General features: G+C 33.2%; 2 protein-coding genes across 4 annotated transcripts; one reads left to right on the top strand and one right to left on the bottom strand.

Moving 5' to 3' along the window:
- The first annotated feature begins 8,841 nt into the window (after positions 1 to 8,841).
- On the top strand, positions 8,842 to 10,981 carry LOC142609699 (uncharacterized). The gene is made up of 3 exons (XM_075781360.1): positions 8,842 to 9,034; positions 9,968 to 10,160; positions 10,361 to 10,981. Exons 1-3 carry the CDS (start codon positions 9,002 to 9,004, stop codon positions 10,933 to 10,935), a joined length of 801 nt encoding a protein of 266 aa, XP_075637475.1. The 5' UTR covers positions 8,842 to 9,001; the 3' UTR covers positions 10,936 to 10,981.
- A 1,502-nt stretch (positions 10,982 to 12,483) lies between these two features.
- Positions 12,484 to 17,926, bottom strand: LOC142610979 (uncharacterized). Of its 3 annotated transcripts, none has more exons than XM_075782971.1 (3): positions 17,546 to 17,926; positions 13,144 to 15,868; positions 12,484 to 13,054 (listed from the first exon to the last, which is right to left on the bottom strand). In XM_075782971.1, exons 2-3 carry the CDS (start codon positions 15,775 to 15,777, stop codon positions 12,785 to 12,787), a joined length of 2,904 nt encoding a protein of 967 aa, XP_075639086.1. In that variant the 5' UTR covers positions 15,778 to 15,868; positions 17,546 to 17,926; the 3' UTR covers positions 12,484 to 12,784. The 3 variants fall into 3 exon arrangements, with proteins under 3 accessions (XP_075639086.1, XP_075639088.1, XP_075639087.1); XM_075782973.1 differs by having other exon boundaries at positions 13,144 to 15,815; positions 17,546 to 17,912; XM_075782972.1 differs by having other exon boundaries at positions 13,144 to 15,905; positions 17,546 to 17,868.
- Positions 17,927 to 24,745: the final 6,819 nt, after the last annotated feature.

Below are 24,745 nucleotides of genomic sequence, written 5' to 3'. Positions count from 1 at the left end.
GTTGATTCTTATCAATTAATGTAAAATTGTATTTTATACTATTTAGTGGGTGTGAAATTTTTTTAATGCATAAGATTTATTACTGTAAACACCCTACTCTATAACTTACATTTAACCGACATCAAGGGCAAAATGGTCATTTTATACCAAAGGCATAATCGTAATTTTGATCATTGATCACAATGATATATCATGGGCATCAATTGAACCACTAATCAAAGTTATCATCAAAACAATTTTCAATAGTTGTGATGCATCCCCATAATCGAGTCTCATTCACATTTCATTTAAAGCACTTAATTTTGACTAATTCCACACAAAAAAATTAATAAGATGTTAAAATTTGATTAGAGTGCATTTATGATGCATCAAATCAACATGATGTGTAATAAAACTAGACTTGTCTAAGGCAAAATTTAAAATTTCTTGTAATAATCTGGCTTCCTAAAATCATATCACACCAAATTGGCCCATTGAAACAACCCTAAAAACGAGTCAAAATCTCACACAAACAAACCACGGTTGAAAATTTCAAAAAGTGAGTTGACACTAAAAGGGTAATAGCTCGACACATACTATCAGCTCCTTTGAGTTTGCACCAAATCTTGCAAAAATCAGCAACAACTTTTTGATTTTGAATTTGAGTTTTGCCAAGTTTGTACCATCACTCTTTAAGAGCTTCCTCCTCTCTCCCCCCCCCCCCCCCCTTTCCCCATTTTCAAGCCCAATCCCCTCTATATATAGAGGATATCATCGCCAATTGAAGACACCCTATTCCCTCTAGAGAGATAGATAAAAGGCAATAAGGAGAAGCCATTAAGCGGTCATTGTTCCTACTTTGGTTATAGCTTAGTACTTCCTCACTTTCTTTTCAATTGTTCCTGCTTTGGTTATGGCTTTTCCTTGCTTCTTTTTCAAATTTTTGTATAATAGTTGCATGCAACATCATTCTCACAAAATGAACCTAAAAAATTTAGGACGCACTGCAATATGAATATAATATTGTATGAAATCATTACACAAAATAATAAATAATTTTTTAGCCACATTTTGACCATTCATTTTTGTCAATAAACCTAAAAAATGAAAAATAAAAACTGTCCACTACTTACCCAAAAAGGAAAAAAAAATATTGGTCCCCTGTTAGACCTTTCATAAGAGATCAGAATTAAAGTAAATTAAATCTTTTCAATGTCAAAGTCCATTTTTTGCATCTGTTGTGTGGTTTGAGACCCTCCTCTTACCTTCTTGGCTGCTTCGGAAGCTGATATTTGAGGATCTGTTGTGTCTAGGAATTTTGTTCTATGTAGCTCTGTTTTCTTGATCCGTATGCTTTTTCTTAAGGGCTGTGTTAACGAGTACCGTAAGTTGCCCGTTAAAAACAGTTTATTTACTTTTTTTTGTACAGTTTTTTTGTTCTCTTTTGTAATTTTTTGCAGCTTTATACTATTTTTTACACATTTTTACAACTTTTTACAGCTTTTTATGTGAAAAGTACATCCTTAACCAACGCCACACCTATGCTAGTTAACATTTGCCTTTTCTTAAAGCTTTCCCGGCCGCTGCCATCTTGTTGGCTTGTACAGTTGTACTCTTTCTTTCTTTGAATAAAAATTTCTAACTTGTTCTCAAAAAAAAAAAAAGGGCCAAACTCCAAAACCAAATATATTGCTGAAAAATTGTAAAAGAACAACATAGCAGTGGCAGTGGTAAGTCTCTTTGGATTGAGAGAAAAAAAAAAAAAGTCTCTTTGGATTGAGACTTAAGATACATTGAGCAAAATATATTTGCTCAAAATTTTGTTTGTTTGTTTGTTTATGATTAATTGATTACAAAGCGGTGCATTTCATTTAACTCCCCACACTCAAATCACATTACACATTTACTGATTTACAGTACACTTTAATGGAATGAGAGTTTATTTTATTGCTTTTTTTTTTGTTGAGATTTAAGGATTTAATTTGTCATACCTTTAAATTGTAAGGTTCAAAAATGTAATTTTCACATATTTATTAAAAGGGGATGTTGTGGACGAGGTGATTATTTAAACCTGAAAAATTGGAGGGTCTACCAACTCAAGCCAGTCCTAACTTTGATCAATGGGTTTAATTTGTTTGTTGCATCAGCCTCCTTTGTGCAGTGGCATCAAACTATCCTAGCGTGACCTTGATTTGGACCACAGAAGAAATGCCTGTAATTGCAAAATCCACCATCACCATGCATGCCTTGTCAATTTAATTCCAAAGTAAATTTCAGTATGTACTCTGGAAATCTAACTGGCTATGAGGTTTTATTAAGATATACCAGGGTCCCCCACTGGGCTCAGACTGTAGAGATTCCCTGCTCCCTTGAGTAATTCAATTTGGGTGTATTATTATTATTATTATTTGAGTTTCATCAAACATTCCTTCACTTTTGTATTGGAGTTGGACATGTTTTTATTGGGAGCTTGTAAAAGAAATGAAAATTCAGTACCTCATAATATATAGGGATTTCCTTCCAAATTTGAACAATTCCAAGCTTTTAATTTTTATTTTTGATAGTTTAATTTGAGGTCTAGAAAACAATTCTTGACTTCTTGTACCAATTCAAAGAAAGGAAGTACGGAGTATGCCACATCTCAAACAGGTAGGGAAAAAAATATCTAAAATTCTTGACTTGTACGCTCAGCCAACCAAACAAATCTAAGACTTTCATTGAAATCTGCATCTTCTAGAGGGCCTAGTTCAAACTTCAAACTTCAAATATGGTTTGGATTCTTGTGTATACTATAGACCGTTAGTTGGTAGATTATGAATCTATGATTGTATGTTGAATGGTTCTCATGACAAACAGGGTTTTGGATTGTGCAAATTGTGAAATTCAATAATTAACAACTTTTCTCTTTCTCGGTCAAATTGGCAGACTCCTGACTTGGAATATTTTTTGGGGCCATGATGATCAATTTCAATGGTTATTGGATTGAATTCTCATTTTCAAACAAGTTTTAGAATAATAGCCGGCTCATTAGTTCGTGTAAAAAAATTTGTTCATGTTAATATAATGATCTACTTTTTTTATTCTTTTTAAAACACATCATATCAGATTATTTATTTTATAATATACATATTATTTACATTTTAAAAAATGTAGCATGTAAAAATTGATATTGGCCCCCCAAATTTTGAATCATTTCAATGGTGCTCTTAAAAGAAAGAGAAATTATATTAAAATCATATAATTTAAGAGGTTTAACAAATTAAACTATGTAGAAAATAATAAATTTTTGTACATGTCTAATAGAAGAAATACATGACTTATATATAGTCATTAAAATTTAGAAGATGATAAATTCTCTTATTAAATTAATTTATGTGTGTGTGTATATGTAGAGGTTTGTCTTAACTAATATATTAGCTTCATAACTTGGCCCCTAAACCAAAATTTCTACCTCCGCCCCTCACTATATTTAGTTAAAAAAAATAAAAAGTTCTTGATTTTTTAAATTATTTATCTTTCTTTATATACAATAATTACCATTTACTCTTTTCCTTTATCTCAGAAAAATTTCTTGAAAAAAAACAAAAAAACGTAAGAAAAAAATTAAATTAAATGCAAAATAAATAATGCTAGGGTAAATTTACCAAGAATTTTTACACAATTTTTCATGATATAATGTGAGTTAATTTTAAGATTTAATTGGCTAAAATGTTGTCAATTTTTTTTATTATCCAAACACTTACGCGAAAGGGCTTTGAGTTGAGTTGAGACGTCAAACGTGGATTCCTGAACAAGCCGCGTGAATATTGAAAGCAATAGCAACTCCACCAAATTTGACCACGTAAGAAATTGACTTCCAAGGACCTATCATAATAGAAAGGTACCTATTCCACCTCATTAAAAAAAAAGAAAAAAAAAAAAAGAGAGGGAAAGGTATTAGTAAAAATTAAACGAATAATATTCTTCTAGGAGGAAATGGTGGTGGAGCCGTGGAATTTGCTATGTAGCATAAGAAGACGGAGCATTTGCTGAGCAATGTGACAAGGAAATTGCAAAATGGGAGACATTGGTTGGAAAGGTACTTTCCAATCTCAGATAGTGTTTTGTACCCCCCAAAAAAAAAAAAAAAACTTAAAAACGTGTTGGAAATACAATTAAGCAAAATTGTGATTGTACTTGTCCACGAAGTTGCTTTGAAGGCCGAGTCTTTGTTTGAACTTTGGGTGAGGGACCAGTCTATAACTTCTTGTAGAAGAAAATCAGAAAATGATATGTTTTGCTTATCTGTATCTGAACTTGCTATTACTAAGAACAATAATTGATAAATACATGATCTTGATGATGTTTTAAAGTAATTTCATAACATGAGAATAATTAAGTCAATTCATAAGTGTTTAGATGGCAGAGTTGAGGTGTAAATCATGTTACTATTTTGAAATGGTGCACAATGTTTATGAGATTTTTGGTATAGTAGACTAACAACATTGTGTGTGCTGCCCCCAAAATAAAACAGCCCAACAACCTTTGCTGATTATCCTCACAAACCTATATCATAAGTAGGATAAGAAACTCTCAATAATACTTTTCTTTTACCCAAATATATAGTATATACATGAATATATTATTTTCATGAAACTAGAATTTTAATATGTAGGGAGTTTTCTTTTTACATGAAAATGGTGCCCATAATAAGAAAATTAATTTTCTCAAGCATATGGCCGGACGTGTTGGCTGCGTATATAGACTAAAGAATCCCGCTTAAAATTCATGAGTAATGGGAATTAATATTAGAAATAACTTTCTTCCTATTTTTGTTTAACTATCTAACTCCAAATTCTTCTTAAAAAAAAAAAAACAAAAAACAAAAAACAAAACAAAACTCCAGATAAAGTAGCTTAAAAGATTAGTAACCTTAAGCATTAAGTATCCAGAGATGCAAAAAAGTCTTTATTTAACACCTAAAAAAATTTACTTTATCTATTTTACTATTTTATTTTATAACTCACCGATCATTGCAATTTCTATTTTTACAAACAACTTATTAAAATCATAAACTACAACATTAAATAATACAAAGAGTAAAAGAGAAAGAGAAGCGTAAGTTATTTTTTATTAAATGAAGAGAGAGATAAATCTACTTTTTGAAATAAAATATATTATTTATCATTTAGCAACTACTTACAGTGAGTTAGTATTGATATCAATTTACTATAACAAGTTGGCATAAATTTTTAAGAGTTTAGATGGTAAAATAGCAACTGAGAAGTTTTTACATCCCCTAATGCTAGTGCTCTTTTACTAACGTTAAAGCTTCAAAAAATGTTTTGGCAATAAGTATCAGTATTGGTGGAAGCAAATTGCTAAAATGCTAAATTTACCAGCCAAATATAACAAAATGCACCTACTAGGGGTGTCCATGTAACACGTTTACCCGACCACACCGAGAAACCCGCCCGGACCAACCCACTCGCCGCCCGATCCGACGACTCTAGTGGTTGGCGGTGGGTCTCAACCCTCCAAACCTGATTCTGGCAGGTCGAGTGGCGGGTTTTCTCCTCTAAAACCGCAGCCACCTGACCTGCCAACCCACCACTTCAAATGAACCATCCTTTATTTAGATCCGGCAAAGATTCGCTTACATTCGGCGATGATTTTTCTCAAATCTACTTAGATCCGATGATTTTGGCTCAGATTTGGCAATATTTTTCAAAAAATCGCTAGACTTGGTGACGTTTATGCTCAGATCAGTAACTTTGGCTTAGATTCGACGATGTTTAAGCTCAAATTGGTGACATTTCGCTCACCTCCAACCAAATTCGACGATGTTTCGTTCTCTTCCACTCGTCGCCGCTGTTCGTCAGTTTCAACCGAACCGACCGATCGTTTTTTAGAATCCGATCCGACTTAACCCGTGGTGATTGGCGGTCAGTTGCGGGTCTAATTCTCTCCCACCCGACCTAAGCGGGTCGAGTTTGGGTTAAGTCCAAACTTGACCCAGACCGACCCGTGGTTAGCCCTAGCATTGCATCAATGGAGGGAAAGTCAAATATTTTGGCTGTTGAGTTACAATGCACAACTATCTTTGCTTGTGCACTGTAGCTCAGATGCTAAAAAAAATAATATTTTATTAAAAGATATGATATGTTATTGTGTTGGTGGTGGTTGTTTATTGAGTTGAGGTGTGAACCATGTCACCATCTTGTGCATGCCACTCTCGGAAGCTCTCAACAGTACTTTTCTATTATCTATAAATATAGTATGTACAAGAATACATTATTTTCATGAAACTAGAATTTTGACTTAGCAAATATGTAGGGGGTTTTCTTTTTAAAAATGGTGCCCATAAGAAAATTGATTTTCTCATGCATATGGTCGGACATGTTGGCTGCATATATAGACTAAAGAATCCCACTTAAAATTCATGAGTAATGGGAATTAGTATTAGAAATAACTTTTTTCCTATTTTTGCTTAACTAAACTAACTTCACAGTTGCTCGGATTTCCCATAGTTGCTGTCTTTTGTTTTGAAATCTAAGTGCAACACAGAATTATTTACAACACTCACGTCGACCATCTGGTTTTGGCCCAACAAAGTCATATTTTCTCCACCGGGCTTTCCACTGGATCAAGTCTTACAGCGTGCAATTGCTTCCCTCGTGGAGTTCCGGGCAGCTCAGCCATAGAATCCGACACCAACGGCTAGACCGAGAGCGAGGTGGACAACGCCTCAAAGAGAGTGTCTTAAAAAATAAACTTTGATGGGGGTAGTGTTTACAGATGATGACAAAGCTGGGATTGGTGTTATTATTCGAGATTGTCAAGGTTTGGTTTTGGCTTTAATGTCCCAAAATATCTTTCTTCCATTATTAGTTGTGGAACTCGAAACTTTGGCAGCTGCTAAGGTGCTGTTTAGATTTTGCAAAACTCAGTTAACAAGAATGAGTTTTGTTAACTCATAACCCAAAAATCGTGGGCCCCACATGTATAATGTTTGTTTGGCCGATTTTCACGGGTGTTAACTCAGTTAACAAAATTGAGTTTTTTGGATTTTGAGTTAACAAATTCGAAAACTCTTGTGGGCTGTTTTCAAGTGATGAGTTATGTTAACTCATCAATGGCATTGGCGTAATTTTGGACAAGAGTTGGGTCCCATAGTAGTGTGTAGTTACATCATTGCACAACACTTGAAGCTTCCAAAGACACTTTTGTATTACTTTCCCAACTACCCAGCTCCACTCCTTCCATCTCACTTTCCCTTTTCCTTCTCCCAAACCCACAGCACACCAACAATTGAAGCAGAGCTCTTCGCCGATTAGCACCTTTAGCCTGAGATATATATAGCTCCGTTCACCGATTCTTGTTTCTGGTGAGACCCAAATTCAGCCTCGCCATTTGTTGGGTTTTATTTTGATATTTTATGTGTTTTCCATGTTCATCTTTCTTTCTTCTTCTCTTCACACCAATGGCTTTATTTTTTTGTTCAGACCATTACTTCACTTTCCTTTTCTCACTTCCTTCACCCATTCCTTTACCCATTACACGTCACGTTTCTTCAGCTCCCAAGCTCCACGAAAAACACTCCATACCCATTGCTCCCTCCTAATTGAACTCAGTAATCAACATACAAATTTTGTCATATTCTCACCCATTTATTTTAACAGCATCAACACCCATATTTCTAATTCCAGTCTCTACCCAAATGTCACATTCCGCATAAAATCGCAACCAAATACTTCATATTTGTTACCAACACCACATTTGAAGGAAAAAAAAAAAACCCAATTCATAACTTTATCCATTTCTCATTTTTGTAAACAATAGAGCAACATAAAGTACTGCAATAATGTGATCTTTACATGACATACCCAAGTTGGAGTATTAGGTTTTTTTCCATAAATCTGGGATTTGATTCAATTACTTTAGAGGGAGACTTAGAGATAGTTATGAAATCTTTGATGGATGATTTGCCTTCATTGGCTTCTTTTGTCCTCGTGATCCAGGATGTTAAAACTTATGAAGAACATTTTTAATTTATTAGTTTTTCACATGTCGGTAGAAAGGACAAATCTATAATTCACAATTTAGCTAGACATGCACGTTACATCACTGGTTTTTCTGTGTAGATGAAAAATGTCCCATCGCATGTCTTTGTTGTCTATCAAACATAGACAAATACTTGCCTATTTCTTAATAAGAATTTCAGTCGTGTTTCTCAAAATAATAATAATAAAAAATCTGACTCCATAGAAAGCAGCTTAAGCGTGAGTTTGGACACAGCTGAAATCTAAATTCATGTTTGTGTTTGCGTTAAAATAGTGGGTCTCGTGCACTGTTCACGGAACCCACAAGTACAGAATTTGGCAAAATCAACTTTAAAATTAGGTCCCACGGTACTATTTACATATTTAAAAATTATTTTATTACCGTATTTTTAATTTTCAGTTTTCAGCCCTAAGCGGTATCCAAAGATTAGCAACCTTACTAACGTCAAGGCTTCAAAAAAACGTTTTGGCAACAGCCGTTAAATAAGGAAACAACTGATCTCTATAAGACTCCAACTCGTATGGAATTATTTTCTATTCAATTAGCATGAATTTGCCAACTCATGAAATTTATCTGAACCATCAATGAGATATTATTGTATTGATTGAATTTTAAATATATAAAACCGATTTCATCATTTCACTTGAATGGCCATTTAATCAAAATTATGATTTTTGTAACATAGCCCATTTTAATGGATCTAGGTTAGAATTGGTTGTACAAGCCCATTAGATCCATTAATCTAACATAGCCCATTTTAGTTTCTTTCAACTATTGAGCCCAGCCATTTCTCACTTCTTTCTTGGCTACCTGATCTTACATTCAGTCTCTGACCAAAAAAAAAAATACCCTTTGAAGTTTGAACTCAATAATGTGAAAATGTGATCCTATTCCATTTCATTAGAGTTTGGAGAGCCTCAAAGTCATTGACAGGTCAAAACCCTAGCCCTAATTCTTGGCCCCCTCATTGTAATTAACGATGACGCTTCATGGATCTAGCTTCTGCTACAATGTGAGTTCTGCTTCTCCCCCATCAATCCTTTACTTTGCTTTTGAATAGTGCATTTTTAGGTGCTGATAGTGATAAATTGAAGTTAGAAACTGTAAGAAGCTAAATTTAGTGTTTTCTAAAGGAATGCTTGTCTGGGTTTTAAACCCAAATACAAAAAAGGTTTCTGTTCTCGTTGAGCTCATCTGAGGACACCTGTTGAAGTTAGAAACAATAAGAAGCTAAATTTAGTGTCTTTCTGAAGGTATGCTTATCTGGGTATTAAACCCAAATACAAAAAAGGTTTAGGTTTAAGGTAAAAACTATAGCATATCTTAGAATTTTTGGGTTTAGAGCTTCGGTCTATGAAAACCCCACTTTTTGATTTTTCAATATTTGTTGCAGTAGCTTTTGGGAATCTTAATTTGTTATCTGGGTTTTAGAAAATATGAGACAGACGAATTAGAAGAAGAAATAAAAAGAAAGGAGACGAGGTAGAAAATGCTTAAACTTGTTGAATTATTTTAAAAACAAAGTCATTTTTGATGACTTGTCAAGTACTACCTTAGTTGAGGTTGAAAGTGATGAATAGTAGTGGTGAAAGTTGAATGGTTATTGAGATAAATTTACTTTTCGTTGTACTTATTATACTGCAAATCAATGCTTAGCTTTATTTGATATTGGAATTAGATAATTGGCACCTCCTGGTGTTTCCAATCGAGAAGTGCAGGGTTCAAATTCCCCCTCCCTCATTGTAACCACTGGAATTTATCAAGGGAAAAAAATGATGAACTAATCATTAATGAAATGAATCACATTTTATTCATTTGAACATTTGAAGAAAGATTTGTAAGACAATTTGATTCCAAAGCTTCTGTCTCTGAGTTTATGCTGTTCATGGGTCTTTTATGAGTTTATTTAAGTTATATTTATCTATCTTAACCTTTACTTTTATAGGGAAATGTTTCTAATATCAGGGCAGTTTGTAGCTTGCCATGTTCATTTGTCAATAGTTTTGCACCACTACACCGTCTTTCAACACCTTCCTTGAAGCAATATGATTTTATTCCAGCTAAACGCTTTGGAAGAGGATGTAAAATCCATTTTTCGCCTGATCATTGTCACTTCAGCTTGCAAACTGGAAGATCCAGTGAGTCCTAGGCTTTGCCACTATTTTATTTTCTCCCCTTTCAGCTTATACTTATAATTAATTGTTACACCATCAGGTGTAATCACAATTCTATGTCCATTGACCATCTATGGGACATGGTTTTTCTGTCTAATTATATTCCAATTTTCTATTATCATGCCTAAGTTTTAAGCACCTCTAATTCTGTGTAATTAGTGCAGAACTCTTTCAACAAGTTTCCATTTTGCCCACATTGAGACCATGTCAAGTAACAAGTGAGGACTCGAAGGACCCCTTAAGTAGTGAAAGCATTATAATGGATGAGCAGACCTTAGAGCGGGACCTACAGATTGCCATTTCAGAAGAAAACTATGTTGAAGCAGCAAAAATTAGGGATAGCCTTAGAAATCTCCATGAGGATAGCAAGGCTTCAGTTTTGCTTGCAAATGCTCGATTTTATGACTCATTTAGGACTGGGGATTTAGCTACCATGCAAGCTCTTTGGGCTAAGGGGGATGAGGTCTGTATTGTGCACCCTGGTGCTAGTGGGATATCTGGTTATGATGATGTAATGGAAAGCTGGGAGTTTGTGTGGGCGGACTATGATTTCCCGCTAGAGATTCAGCTGAAAGATCTTAGGGTTCATGTTAAAGGGGATGTGGGGTATGTTACGTGCAGGGAGTTTGTTAAAACCGAAGGTAGCAAATGGGGGGTACAGTTTGCAACAAATGTATTTGAGAGGATTGATGGTCAATGGTTTATCTGTATTCACCATGCCTCACCTATTGATTTATGAGATCAATTAATATAATTCATGATATATAATAAATTCTCTTTCATTGCATTTTGCAGTTTTGCTTGTATTTCCAATTGTGCGCTCTCCTACCTTGCCTCTCTGGGGGTTGAGAAGCTTGGTCCCTTCACTCTTGACAATTAATTACAACACAACAATAAAGCTTTAGTCCCAAATAAGTTAAGAGTCAAGGTAGAGTCGGCTATATATATATTTTCCTTTGTCGCCATTCTATTTTATCCAAAGTTATATTCTCTATTACCTCTTTCATTGACATGTTATTTTTTAGAGTTCTTATTAATGTTATTGTTGATCTATTTCCACCTTTCTTTGCTCCCTCAACTTGAATAATAATAATTAAAAAAAGCTTAATCTCTGTCAATGGTGCATTATTTGCTCTCTTATAAACATGACAAAAATATCTCAAGCAACTCTTACTCATCTTTTCATTAATAGAGGCCACCCATATCTTTGAACAAATGTCCTCATTTAGAATCCTATCTCTCTGTATATTTCCACTTAACATTCTTATTTGAACTACTTGCATTTTATGAATATGTTGTTTCTTAATAGCCCAACATTCAGTATTATTGAGAATAGATGGTCTTATAGTGGTCTTATAGAATTTTTCATTTAACTTAATAGGTATTCTGTGATCACATAGTACTACATATGTGCTTCTCCACTTTATGCACAAAATAAACTACATATGTACCCTTATTTTATGATTCAATTATTGATACAAGTTATTGAAAGCTCTCACTATTTGGTATCTCTTGACTATCAAGTCTCATAGCCTCTTCATCTTTGTTTCTTGTTTTACCAAATTTATATTCCATGTAGTTTATTTTAGTCTTACTTGATCGAAAGCTTTTAGATTCTAAAGTGTCTCACTAAATTTCTAACTTGACATTGATCTCGACAATCAATTGCATACTAATTTTATCCGCAATGAATTGTAAGCTAGATTGTATAATCAATGGTACTTCAGCACAAAATCTCTCCTTTCACGGCCATGACATGATATCAATATTTTTAGAAAAAGAAAACGAAAGACATTGATTTTATTGAGTTTAGATGCCATTCACCTGCTAAAAGAGACCGCCCATGGGAAGTTCTAATACTTTTAGGTTTCCTTCAGAAGCATTTATGCATTCCAGCTATTTACTCTAATGCTTGGGTAATGGGCATGTCCAGTGTATTTCTACCCAGAAAATGTCCACGTTATTGGCATAAAAGCCAGGCCACTCGCACTTTATGGTCAGTTTGGATGAAGGGGGAGGGCTCTACTCCCCCTTCGTCCAAATGGGCCCTAATCATGTAATGACTTCTTCAAAATTCAGTTTGTCTGAAAGATAATAAAGAAATTCTTATTCTTCCCTCACCACACAGCTTCACACCATTTATTTTTTGGCCAAAATGATAAGTCGGATCACAGCCCCTTGTTGAAACTTGAAAGAACCCAAAACTTAGAATCTGCAGAAGGGACTTTCCACCTTCAGGAAGGATCCATATATTATCAAATTCTGCTTAAATGCATAATCAGTTTGATTTAGACCTAATTCTAAAGCAGATATCTTCATTCTTTATATTGTAGGCAAAAGATTTTCCTTACAATGACCATTTGTTGGAGGGTTCAATTTCTCACCTCAACGTATTAACAAAAAAAAAAAAAAAAGGAGCATTTACACAGAACTGAGTATGCCTAAAAAAGTATGGCATTATCTCCGGTATTTGGCAAATTTCAAGAGTTCTATCCTCTTCTTTAGAGTACAGTACTTCTAGTCTCTCTCTCAAGTTGCAATGTAGTTGAAGGTTTTTGACAGCTAAATAACAGCTTCCATGCGTGAAACTAGACCCTACCAACAGGGGAGGAGGGTGGATTTGGAGCATATTTTGCAGAAGCTCTTCCTTGGCTTCCATCATTTTCATTCAAAATAGGTTCCTTGAAAACTTTTGCTTCAGACATGTCCAAGAGATTGAATGGTCTCTTACAGCTTAACACTGAGACACAAATGAAGAATGATTGCAACAGAGAGATTGATGAGTTGAATTCAATTGAGTATAATCCATCCTTCAATTCTGACATGCTGAAGAAGGGACTGGCCTGCTGAGATCCTCCCTGAATGCAAGTACATTATGTAGATGTAATTGGCATATCAGTATAAACAAGTGGGGACAAAAACAGAGGCTGAAGGATAATGGTAGTACCTGGAGAATAAGTTCAATATGGTCTGGGATAAGGCAATCTTTGGAGATCTTGGGAATTTTAGTGCTTTGGTTCTGGTTGGAGAGAACACGCAGTTTGCAGCCAACATCCCAACCTCCACAGTCACATGATCCTCCAGATTTCCATCGATCCATCAATGGCGAAGGCTCTCCTTTGCTAGGTGAGCCATGAGCACCACTTGGAAGTATGACTACAATACTATCAGAGTCTTCATTTTCTTTGTAGTTGCAAGAGCACCTGTCTTCTGGCAAACATTTTATGCAGAGCTTCTCCATAAAATCTTTATCACTCTCCATTCCATCATGGCTTATGTTTTTATTAGGGATCTTGACAACAACGGCTGCAAGCTCCTTGTTTGACATGAGTTTCAGTGGTTCTTGATCTGCCTGTCTTAGCTCAACACATGACAAGACAGATTCTCTCACCAAGAACTGGTTGTTGGAAGAGCTGGAAACCTTCATCTGACCGACGACATTATAGACACATCCACGACTAGGCCTTTTACTTCCTTGACTTATCCAGCCACCACTTTTCTTCTTAATTTCATTAACAAAGTAAAATGTATAATACCGGCCTGAATCATCCTTCCCAGATGATGTTAAATTTTTCATTGTGGCTGCAAGGATCATTTTGTCATTCTTGACTGCAAAGCTAAACAAAGGGAGCCCATTCTTGACTGTAAGTTGCAAAAAGGCTTGAGTAGTTGATGCCTCATGCTTCTCATTCTGGAGTGTGTCACTGCCACTTGTTGGCCTAGAGCAAAAGGAATCCAAACTTTCTTTTGAAGGAAGAATGGTTTCATCAGAATGGAATGAATTGGATGCCTTATATTTCAGTATCGGGTCTAGTAACCTTCTTAAAGGGCTGGACTTAACTCTTTTGTGACCATTTGACTTCTCTCTGTTTAAAGTATCCGAATAAGCAGAAGTTTCAGATCTCACCGGACCAGACTTGACACTAACATATGAGGAGCTCAACTGTGGTACAGATGAACCCTCCTTGAAACTGAAACTTCTTCCCACACGACTTAAGCTGAAGCTAAACCGGCGATTGGGTGATGGATTTCTACCTCTTCCAGCTGCCAGCTCAGTGATTTCTTCATCCAATGTTTTTGAAGTATCAACATCTAAATTTGTAAGCTTAAGAAGATCTAACTCAAACTTTTCTGCATTGACACCTTTAGATAGCAGAGTGGATGTCTTATCTGAGCATTGGGATGTGTGATATGCAATGGATGAAAGCTCCTTAGCCCGAGCATTGATCAGGCTATGTGGCATAATGTCTGACATGGCATTAGTCTCAACTCTAGAAGGCAGTGGACATGAGTGTGGAATTTCAGAACAGAGTTCTGCACGGTGAAACTCCTCACGAGAAAAGCTATCTGAAAAATGACTCCCCTGTGCCTCAGATGACTTCTCCTTGGATAATTTTTCAGGTTGTGAAAGTCGGAATACTTCTGAAAATTCATTCTGGAGTAATTCGTTTGGTCGAAGGAGAACAATGTTGTTATGCTCACCAGGGGAACATCGATTGGTGAGATCTATATCTGTTTGTTTCAACTCCTCTACTACCCTCTTCCTCCTTTCACCATTGCCAGTACTTAGCTTCTCCTTTGAACCAAGTGAGACCCCATAGCTCCCCCCATTTGAATGCCCAGCTCCAGTTTCTGAGATTAACTTTTGATCTCTATCTTTTCTCCTAATTCTTAATTCTCGCAACTCCTCTCTGCTCTTCTTAGCTTCATCAATCCCAGCACTCGCTTTGTGATTCTGATTGAGTGAGATCTCATTAGTTCCTGAATTCAATGTCAAATTTCCCATTTTTGAAGTAATCTTATGCTCTGAATCTCTCCTCTTCCCCTTATCAAGTATTATATCTGAAAATTTTCCACCAGAAGACTTCTGTGTCCAGGGTACCTTTTTCTGCTCATCCCTGTTACTTTTGGAAGCAATCTCAAAATCTTGGAATTGTATGACATTCCGGACAGATGGTTTGGCACCTTGAGGATGGCCAAGCTTATGAGCTGAGTTGAGAGTAGAATGAGGCAGAGAGCGTTGCTCAGCAAATGCCTTGCTTTGGACCGTACTAGAGAAGGTAGATGATCCACTGGTTGCTTTTGATGATATATCACAGCTACTGCATGATGCATTATTACTGCTTCTGTCTGGGACTCGCTTTTGCTTATGTTTCCATTTTTCTAGTTGTGCCCAATCTAGGACCCCAAAATTCAAAGCTTTCTCTTGGAGGTTTTCTTCTTTCTGTGCACGCTGGAGATAACCGGGCAAATTTGACATGTGTTTGACAAGCTCATCTTCTTTACTAGTATTTGCCTTGACAGACTGCCTCTTATGATTCCCTGAAGACTTGGCTTGGACTGAGATTTTTTCATCCATATAACGTCTTTGTTCACGATGCCAATCACTGTATGGTAAACCAGCAGGCATTTTTAACTTGTCTTCATACTTTGGATTTTGACTTGCTTGGGGTGATAGGACCCTCTGCTTCACAATCTTGGATTTGTTCTGCTGTTTTGAATTCTTTTTGAGCTCTGAACTGACTCCTGTTTCTCCAGCAGGTCTTAGGAACTCATTATTTGGATATATATAGGATGTCATGATATCAAATATTGTCAAGCTTCAATGGCTCATATTTGCTGCCAGCAGAGTGTGTGGAAGAAGATATTGGTCACATAGGAGAGTGTTGATGCTGAGCATAAGAATCATATTAAATGACTGTAACCAAACTTGAGAGAGAGAGAGAGAGAGAGAGAGTGTTATCAAGATGCCAAAGCATTTTAAGCTTTTAAAACAAGAAATCCAACACAGATGAAAGTCATGCAGGTATAGACCCTTTCCTTATCACAATACTGGAGAAAAAAATTGATCTTCTTAAAGGGGAAAACATTTCTACATCACAATCAATTAAACTCTCAAGAATCAGAAGCCACCGCAGAAGAAAACAGAAGCAGTACAGGATAGGATCACCTGAACTGAATAACTACCCTGAATTCTGAATTAAAACAAACATCACTACTCAGATAGAACCTCATCTTCAATATATTTAGATGATTGCTAAAATTTTCAGATAACACATTAAAAAATCATGCGGGGGAAATGTGATCATGTGGCAATTCTTTACCAACTAAATCAACAATATTTGGATCAATGAAAAAATCTTGTCTAGAAACTCAATAAGTATGGCATGAGGAAACTGAGATGTTACACTTGAGGGCAGTAAGACAAAGATTGAATGTGACTGCTAGCATTATTGGTTAACATTTTGAGTGGCCCCATTGGTGCACCAATGCATAAATTCTTGACACTTAAAGTTAGCTTAACAAACATTTCCTTTTTCTCTCCAACTGTGTAACCTAATCTTCAACATGGTCTGGAATTTATCCTCACACATTTCCTTTTCTTCCTTGTATCATCATGACCCAATATCCACATTAGATATAATTAGTTTTAGGTAAGTTTCTTAATAAGTGTAAAATAATTTAACAACAAACACACCTATCAGAAAGACTGGCACCTACCAAATTCCCTAGTCTCTTTTCTTGGTGGTACTAGAGTGATTTTAAGCATTACTTGAGCTCTCTAATAGCACTTGGTCAAAGACTGCATCGATAATAATGAGACTAAACTAAACTGTGTTTGTTCCATTTTACAGCATAAAAAATACTTCTCTCATAATTTTTGTTTTTTCTTTTGGTTGGTCAAAAAAATAAAAATAAAAATGAAAATCAACTTGGAAAAGACAAAAGCCTCTGATTCTTATCCAATCCTCTCTGCTTATTTTATTTTATTTTTATTTTTATTTTTTTTCTTATTTTCTTATCAGACAAATAAAATTATTTCCTTTGTTGCAAAAATGAATTCTCCAGTTGCAGCAATGCTACAAAGTTCACACATTTCAATATTATCTTTGATTAAAGGCATGTGCTTCGCTTTCTCTCTCAAGTCAAAGAAAGAAAGAAACAGATCCAAACAGAGCATCACATCAAAATACCATATACATATCAACTTAAGCACTTATCAGATAAATAAATAAACAAATTCTAGCTCCGTTTGATAGCTGAGAAAGCTGAGGAAAATAAATGAAAAAAAAAAAAAAAAAAAAGTAGCAAAAGCAAAAGCAACAAAGTCCTACATTTCCGCAACTTCTTAAAAAAAAAAAAAAACAAAGAAATACCTCAAGCAAAACGCCAAACCTTAGGCTAAAACTAAAACACACCCACAATCCCGAAAACAAATTTGGCCTTTTCAAGAATCCAAGATTCCATTTTTTTCTCTCATTTTCATCTGCTTTCTCAGTAACCAAACGGATCCAAAAACAAAAAAAGAAAAAAAAAAGAAAAGTTCTTTCACAAATCGGAGTACGTACCTCAACAATGCAGAAGCCAAATGCAGGAAACACCGAAACTCGTCGATCCCAATAAAGATCCGAAACGTAACGACACCACGGTCAAAAAACAAAAACACAACACAACAACGAAAAGAATATATCTCAAACCAACGTAGACTATAAGGAAAGAAAAGAATTATAAGCACTACAGAAACCAATGAATGCTATTTCTATAGGAAAAATCATATCTTTTTTTCTTCCTATGTTTATGTATACACTATACACACACACATGTATATGAGTTTTGTTCCTCCAAAGCTGAAAATAAAGAAAGACCCAGCACAGCAGAGCAGGGCTATTTATTTTTACAGACACAAAAAATCATGGAGCACTGTGAGTCTCTCTCTTTCTCTCTCTCTCTCTCTCTCTGAGTGAGCGAGTGAGTGAGTAAAACGAGCGTTACTTTTTATTATTTATTATTTTTCTAATCAGACGGTTTGAAAAGCGAGGCAGAGCTATGATAGGGCTAGAGTGTGTGGCTATTTGGGAGGGACCCACATGATGACTTTCTTTTGCTGTATTTGTGAATCCCGAAGAATGTGTGGGACCCAATAAGGAAGAACAGATGTTACGTCAGCGTTTTCAGCTGATTGGGATGTGCCGTGGAATGTGGATGTTGGTGATTCGCATCGCCTAATAATTATTGGACCGTAAATAAGCTTACGGATCCTTTCACCTGTTTTTGGTTTTCCTTTTGGATTTTTTGGACCTATGCTATGATTCTTCATTTCTTGTCTTTTCTTGTAGACTATAAGTATAAGGACTTTTACTCCCTCCCTTTCTTTTCTTTTCTTTTTCTTTATTTTTTTCAATAAATTTATAGACATATAAAAAATAATATATAATTTTTTTTTATAAAAGAATAAAATATAGCCAACATTGTTGACGTTTAGACCTATAATATTTAAAATATTTCAAAACAAACCAACTTACCTACTCAATTTTTTCTCCTTGTCAGGCTAATTAAAGACCAAATTAATTAGTTTTAAAATGTTTTAAACTTGACAAGTATTAACTTTTTTTTTTTTTTTTTTGAAACCAACTTGACAAGTATTAACTTAAACCTTAGTTATACTAAAATTATTAGTAAAAGTTGTATAATCTATAACAGTAGCAGTAGTGGTAAGACTTTTAAGGAAATGTTATAAGAAATAAAATAATGTATCAGCTAACAAATTACAATTTATTGAGGTATATTAATTTATAACATTTCCTTAAAAGTATATGTCATCATGGGTATCAGTTAGAATGCGAAAATTATTATATACTCCAAGAGTACCATAAATACGTACTCACCCATAGTTATGTGAGAAGAGGGAGTATATACTTATGGTACTCTGAAAGTACTCAATATTTACCCGTTAGAATGGGGCAGAAAAAAAAAAAAAAAACCCAACCTAAAGAGGAAGTGGGGTGGGGGCAAGAAATAGGAAACCCGTCCCATATTCGCTCCGTTGCCATTTCCTATATTTTTTGCTCTTTGTCATGATAATTAGAGACCAAATTATTCAGTTTTAAAATGTTATGAACTTGACTAGTATTAGTTCAAACCTTAGTAATATTACAATTATTAGTAGAAGTTGTATAATCTATAATAGTAGTGGTAGTGGTAAGACTTTTACGGAAATGTTATAAAAAATAAAATAATGTATCTCAATAAAATGTAATTTGTTTAGGCCTATAATCTCAGTTAATAAGAAATTTTTTTAAGATATTACACATTCATTTTATAAATTGATGTGATTGATGACGCTTTAATAAGATAATGAGTGTTTTAATTATTTTTTGTAATTGGAAATATATTATGTTTGTTATATAGTAATTTTTTTATTTTTATTTTTTATTTCTAGCATCACTCTTAGATTTAAGAGAAAAGAAGATATAATGGAGTTTTGCTACATGGCATAAATATTCTAATTTTTGGTGTTTATTTCCATTTTATTTTATGATTTCTTTAAACATTTTTTCTTTTATTTTATTTTTATCGTAAAAAAAAATTTGTAATATAAACTATTTTTCTCTCCCTTCCTTTTGGTTAGTACGTAGTTAGTTAAACTTTACTAATTTTTCAAGACACTTTTGAAATATCACTAATTTGTTAGATAACTTTTTTAAATTTAAAAATTGTACTTATTATTTTTTTTTTTTTTGAGAAACAAAGACCTCAGATTAAGAAAAAATGGCTAAATCTACAGAAAGAAATTATTTGATGCTTACCTTTTGTAATATAGTTTTATTTATTCAATGCTCACCTTTTGTAATATAGAATTAATTTTCCTTGCTGAATGGTGAAGCCAACGTAAGTATTCTAGTTATCACAGCCATGGCCTGCTTCCAAACCCAAAATAGGGAAAAATAAAACAAAAACTACGGCTAACCATGTTTAATTAGGTTGCTAATATAGCCAGGGCCTGCTTCCGAAACCAAAAAAGTACTTGCTTCCAAACCCAAAATAGGGAAAAATAAAACAAAAACTACGGCTAACCATGTTTAATTAGGCTGCTAATATAGCCAGGGCCTGCTTCTGAAACCAAAAAAGTATTTGCTTCCAAACCCAAAATAGGGAAAAATAAAACAAAAACTACGGCTAGCCATGTTTGATTAGGTTGCTATTATAGCCAGGGCCTGCTTCTGAAATAAAAAAAGAAGTAAAAAATGGTGGCTAGGCATGTTTAGGTTGCTTTTTTTTTTGGAGAAAATGCTTTTGGCCTACTTGAGGTATATAAAAAACAAAAACGCAAACCCCACATAAATGCTGAGCAAATTCTTTTTTTTTTTTTTTTTTGATACAATACTGAGCAAATTCTTGGACTCTTATTTTGTGGGAATCTTTCATTATTTTTCTTTCGCTTTTCTTTTAGGTAGGTCGTATCCAAGTCTTTGCACGTATTGATAATTTGATATCTCACACCACCTTTAGTATAAGGCTTTTGTGGGCGATCTTGGTGCTTTTCTTCTTTTCTTAAATAAAGACCAATACTTTGTTAAAGGGGAAAGAAAGAGCTTAGAGCATATATGTTTTAAGTGAAAAATTGAGATGATTAATTAGAACAAAAAAAGAAAAAGAAAAAAAAGTAAAGAGCTTCTTCTAAGTTCTAACTCTTCCTATGTGACCTTTATCTCATCAACAATAAGATAATGTATTTTTTCTTGCATGAATTTAGCTTGAGTCCGTGGGCGGCGCTACACTTTTTATTATTATTTATATGTATATAATATATATATAGTTTAATACTTTAATTTATTCTTAAAAATATTATTTTTGCACGTCCTGACTTAAATTTTATATACCCTTATTACAAATATTTTCAACTTTAAAAGTAAGAATAAAAGTTTGTGGATGGTAAGTGTCACTCTTTATCATAAATTTATATTAGAGTAATGCTACAACCACAAGTTATTTTACAATATTTTTACAAAATGTTGACGTGGCCAACTTCTTATTAGTTTTCATCTAGGCCCACCATTAATATTATATTTTCATTTATCAATAATCACTCACCACATTTACGGGCAGCTCCACATGGAATTCAGTGTGGTCATAGGATCACCCTGACTTGGCAAAAAAATTAATTATTATATATAAAATATAAATTTTTTATGATTTTATTATCTTTAAAAAATATTTGTGACCACCTTATACTATTTTAGGGTCATTATAATTAATTTTTGGACAAAATTTGGCAACAAACTTGATTATAGACTAAGACTACAACTCCACTCAATATTTTTTTTATTGGATATGAATTATGACAAATTCACCATTGAATTACATTTTCTCCTTATATTCTCCATATTCGCAAAATTTCAAAAAATAAAAAATCAATAGCTATGTCATCAATCAAATTTTTAAAATTTGAGTTTTTATTGTCTAAAATTATATAAAAATTTAAGTTTATGAATCAAATAATAAATAATATCCGATTAACATGAAATTTGACATGTGTTTTAAGAATATAAAGAACATGCAATTCAACAATTAAATTTTCAAAATATGTAACTATGTCAATTTGTTTAGTGTGAATTGTAGTCTTAGGCTACAACTAAGTTTGTAGCCAAACTTTGTCTTTTCAATTTGTTTAGTGTGAATTGTAGTCTTAGGCTACAACTAAGTTTGTAGCCAAACTTTGTCTTTAAATTTTGGCCCCCTTAACAATATATTAAGTCATTACAAACAAAAATAAAAATCCCAAAAAATTTGTTATCTAACTAAAATTTTGAAAGAAATGTAACTTGTAACAATGATAATGAGACTATCATGCAAAAATTTAAAAATAATAAGAAAATTTGTAGAATAAAATTGTAAGATTTTATGTATTTTTTGTGTGTGTTTTGGTCAATATATGAAGTTATCTTTTTCTTAAATTTTGGTTAATAATGACCATCCTGAAAAATATTTCTGGAGCCGCCACTGACCACATTAGCAGTTTGTAAAATTTTTTATAAAATAATTTGTATCTCTAGCATTATTCTTTATATTATATGTATGTGAGTGTATCTAATATTGATTGTGTGCATTACTTTTGTTATAATGTTATTTGTCTAAATAATGATGTGTGTGGAAGTTTGTATGTATTGTATAAATATAAGGGAAATGTTTTGACACCACTTTCATGGGAAATATAACAATTGCCTTAAGGGTATCCGTTAACATGACCCTAAATATAATATAACTTTATATAATTTAGTAATTAGGAAATAGAGAGGGTTTGTTGCACGTGTGTGTATTGTTATCATGTTATAATAACTTTTTGTTATAGAGTAAGAAAAATTCAAGAAATTTTTTTTTTTTAAGTTAGTAATTATTCAAGTAATTGATTGGTTAAGTAGACACGTAGTGTATTATTTATATATGAATAAGTGTGGTTGTGTGTGTCAATAATTAATATAAAACTAATGAGTTGAGTTTGTTCATTTAGTTTAAAATATTTTTATAAAAACAAAGATAAATAGATAATAACAACTGCATAAAAATAAAAATGTTAGACAAAATTAACAAAATAAAATGGTCATAACTACCTACAATGGTAATAAATACTCATAATGAAGTATCATATAACAATTCAAAAAATTTTTTTTTTTGCCAATAACTCGATATATTTAAGTTCTCTTTTTATTAAAATTTTTTATTAATTTTTTTTTTTATTTGGAGCCGCCACTACTTGAGTTATTAAAATATACTAGTTGCAGACACAAGTGATGCGTAGTAATATACAACTATTATTCTATTATTTTTTTTTGAGATAAAAGATAGAAATACTATTCTTTTTTCTTTTTTCAAGTGATCTATATTATTCAAACTTTTGTATAGTGTAATATGGTTTTTTTTTTTCTGCAACTAAAATTTTTAAGTTCCAAAATTAACTATTTGAATTTCTAATTCTCTTAAAAAGATTATCATGATAACCAAACCTCATTACAAATTTACAATTAATATTACTCAAATAATTTATAGAGACATTCAAATACATAATCATCTTACTTTTAAAATATCTAAAAATTAATTCAAACTAAACCTATAAGAGGTATAGAGAGTACATGTGATAAATAAGTCAAAAAATACACCACCAAAGTGTATCATCCAAAAGTAAAGACAAAAAAAAAAAAAAAATCATCAATCTAAAATAGAGTTGCAAGAAAGAATTAATGAGAGAGAGAGAGAGAGAGAGAGAGAGAGAGAGAGAGAGAGAGAGAGAGAGAGAGAGAGAGAACAATCACCTTTTTTGGAAGAGAATGTGAGACAAATAACAAAATTATATAAAGAAGATGAGTAGAATAATATTCAAAAGAAAATGTATAGTTGTAAATACCAAATTATTCAAGTCATGCTATGTAATAGAATAATATTAAATCATTTTGTAATTTCATAGGATAACACATAACAAACAAAGAAATTAAAATTAAAAAGATAAAAAAATTAAAATATAACCAAATCATATCAACTTAAAGTAGAGTTAAATATAAAAATTCATCAATTTAAAGAATTAAACGTCTACCAAAAGAAAGAATATATATATATATATATATATATATATATATATATATATATATATACACACACACGCATACACACACACACAAAGAGAGAGAGAGAGAGAGAGAGAGAGAGAGAGAGAGAGAGAGAGAGAGTATTCACCTTTTTGTGTAAGTAAAATATGGATTGTATGGAAGAGAAAATAACAAATTTTTATAGTAAAAAAAATGGAGAGAAGAAGAGTCAAAATAAAAGGAAGATCAAGAAATGAAGAGAAATTGTAAGGTTGATGTATAGACTATAGATTAGTGGAGAGATAGAAAGGTAAAAGTAATTAAATGTTGGAGAATGTGTAATTGTAAAATGACAAATTAATAAGAAGAAAAATAATTAAAAAAGAGAGAAAATATTGAAAATAGGTTGATGATGTAGCGTTGATATAACTCAATAGGAGCGAAACAATATTAAACGCTATGCTTCAGCTTATATATATAACCACCGCGCACCCTTGGTGCGGTGGTCACTCTATAAGTATAAATACTTGTAGAGTGTGGAGAGTAAGGGCCGGGGTTCAAATTTTCAGGAGGAAGTTTCACACATATATTCACTTAGATTATGCTAGAGTATAAATTCTATCTTGTATATAAAAAAAAAATTATATATATATATATCAAGTAAATCAACTTTAAAAATACAAAACTTTTTTTTTTTTTTGATGAGAATAAAAAAACTTATTAATCATTGAAGAGGTGAAAATTTGATTTAGAGTTTAGAACAGGATGGACGTCAACCAGGCATAGGCTTGTTTTTGAGAATTCAACCACCACTCTAATCAAGACTCATTTTGATTGCTAGTAAGGCAACCCATGCCATCGCTTGAAAGCAAAAACATGCAGAACACAGAAAGCTAGACCCAACCTGACAACCAGTTCTTCATTACCCAACTCAGCCACACATTTGAATTTATGGTCTATTCTGCTAACTTTACTTTACTCCCCTCCGCTCCCTTTTAATTCAAATAAGCCTTAAAAGACCTCTGCTCCCTCAAACTACTTTCTTGCACAAGCTAAATATGCAACTGATGTTCTTCATTGCTTCCATCTGTATGATGCTAAACCTATTAAATCTCCATGTTGCCCCTCCAATATTTGACATTCACTACCCATCCTACCTTTCCTATATATGCTGTCCAACAAGTATGTCAT

Source organism: Castanea sativa, chromosome 9, assembly GCF_040712315.1.
Source record: "Castanea sativa cultivar Marrone di Chiusa Pesio chromosome 9, ASM4071231v1".
NCBI lineage: Eukaryota > Viridiplantae > Streptophyta > Magnoliopsida > Fagales > Fagaceae > Castanea > Castanea sativa.
Note: the sequence above shows the minus strand (reverse complement) of the source record. Positions and strands in the feature narration are given on the sequence as shown.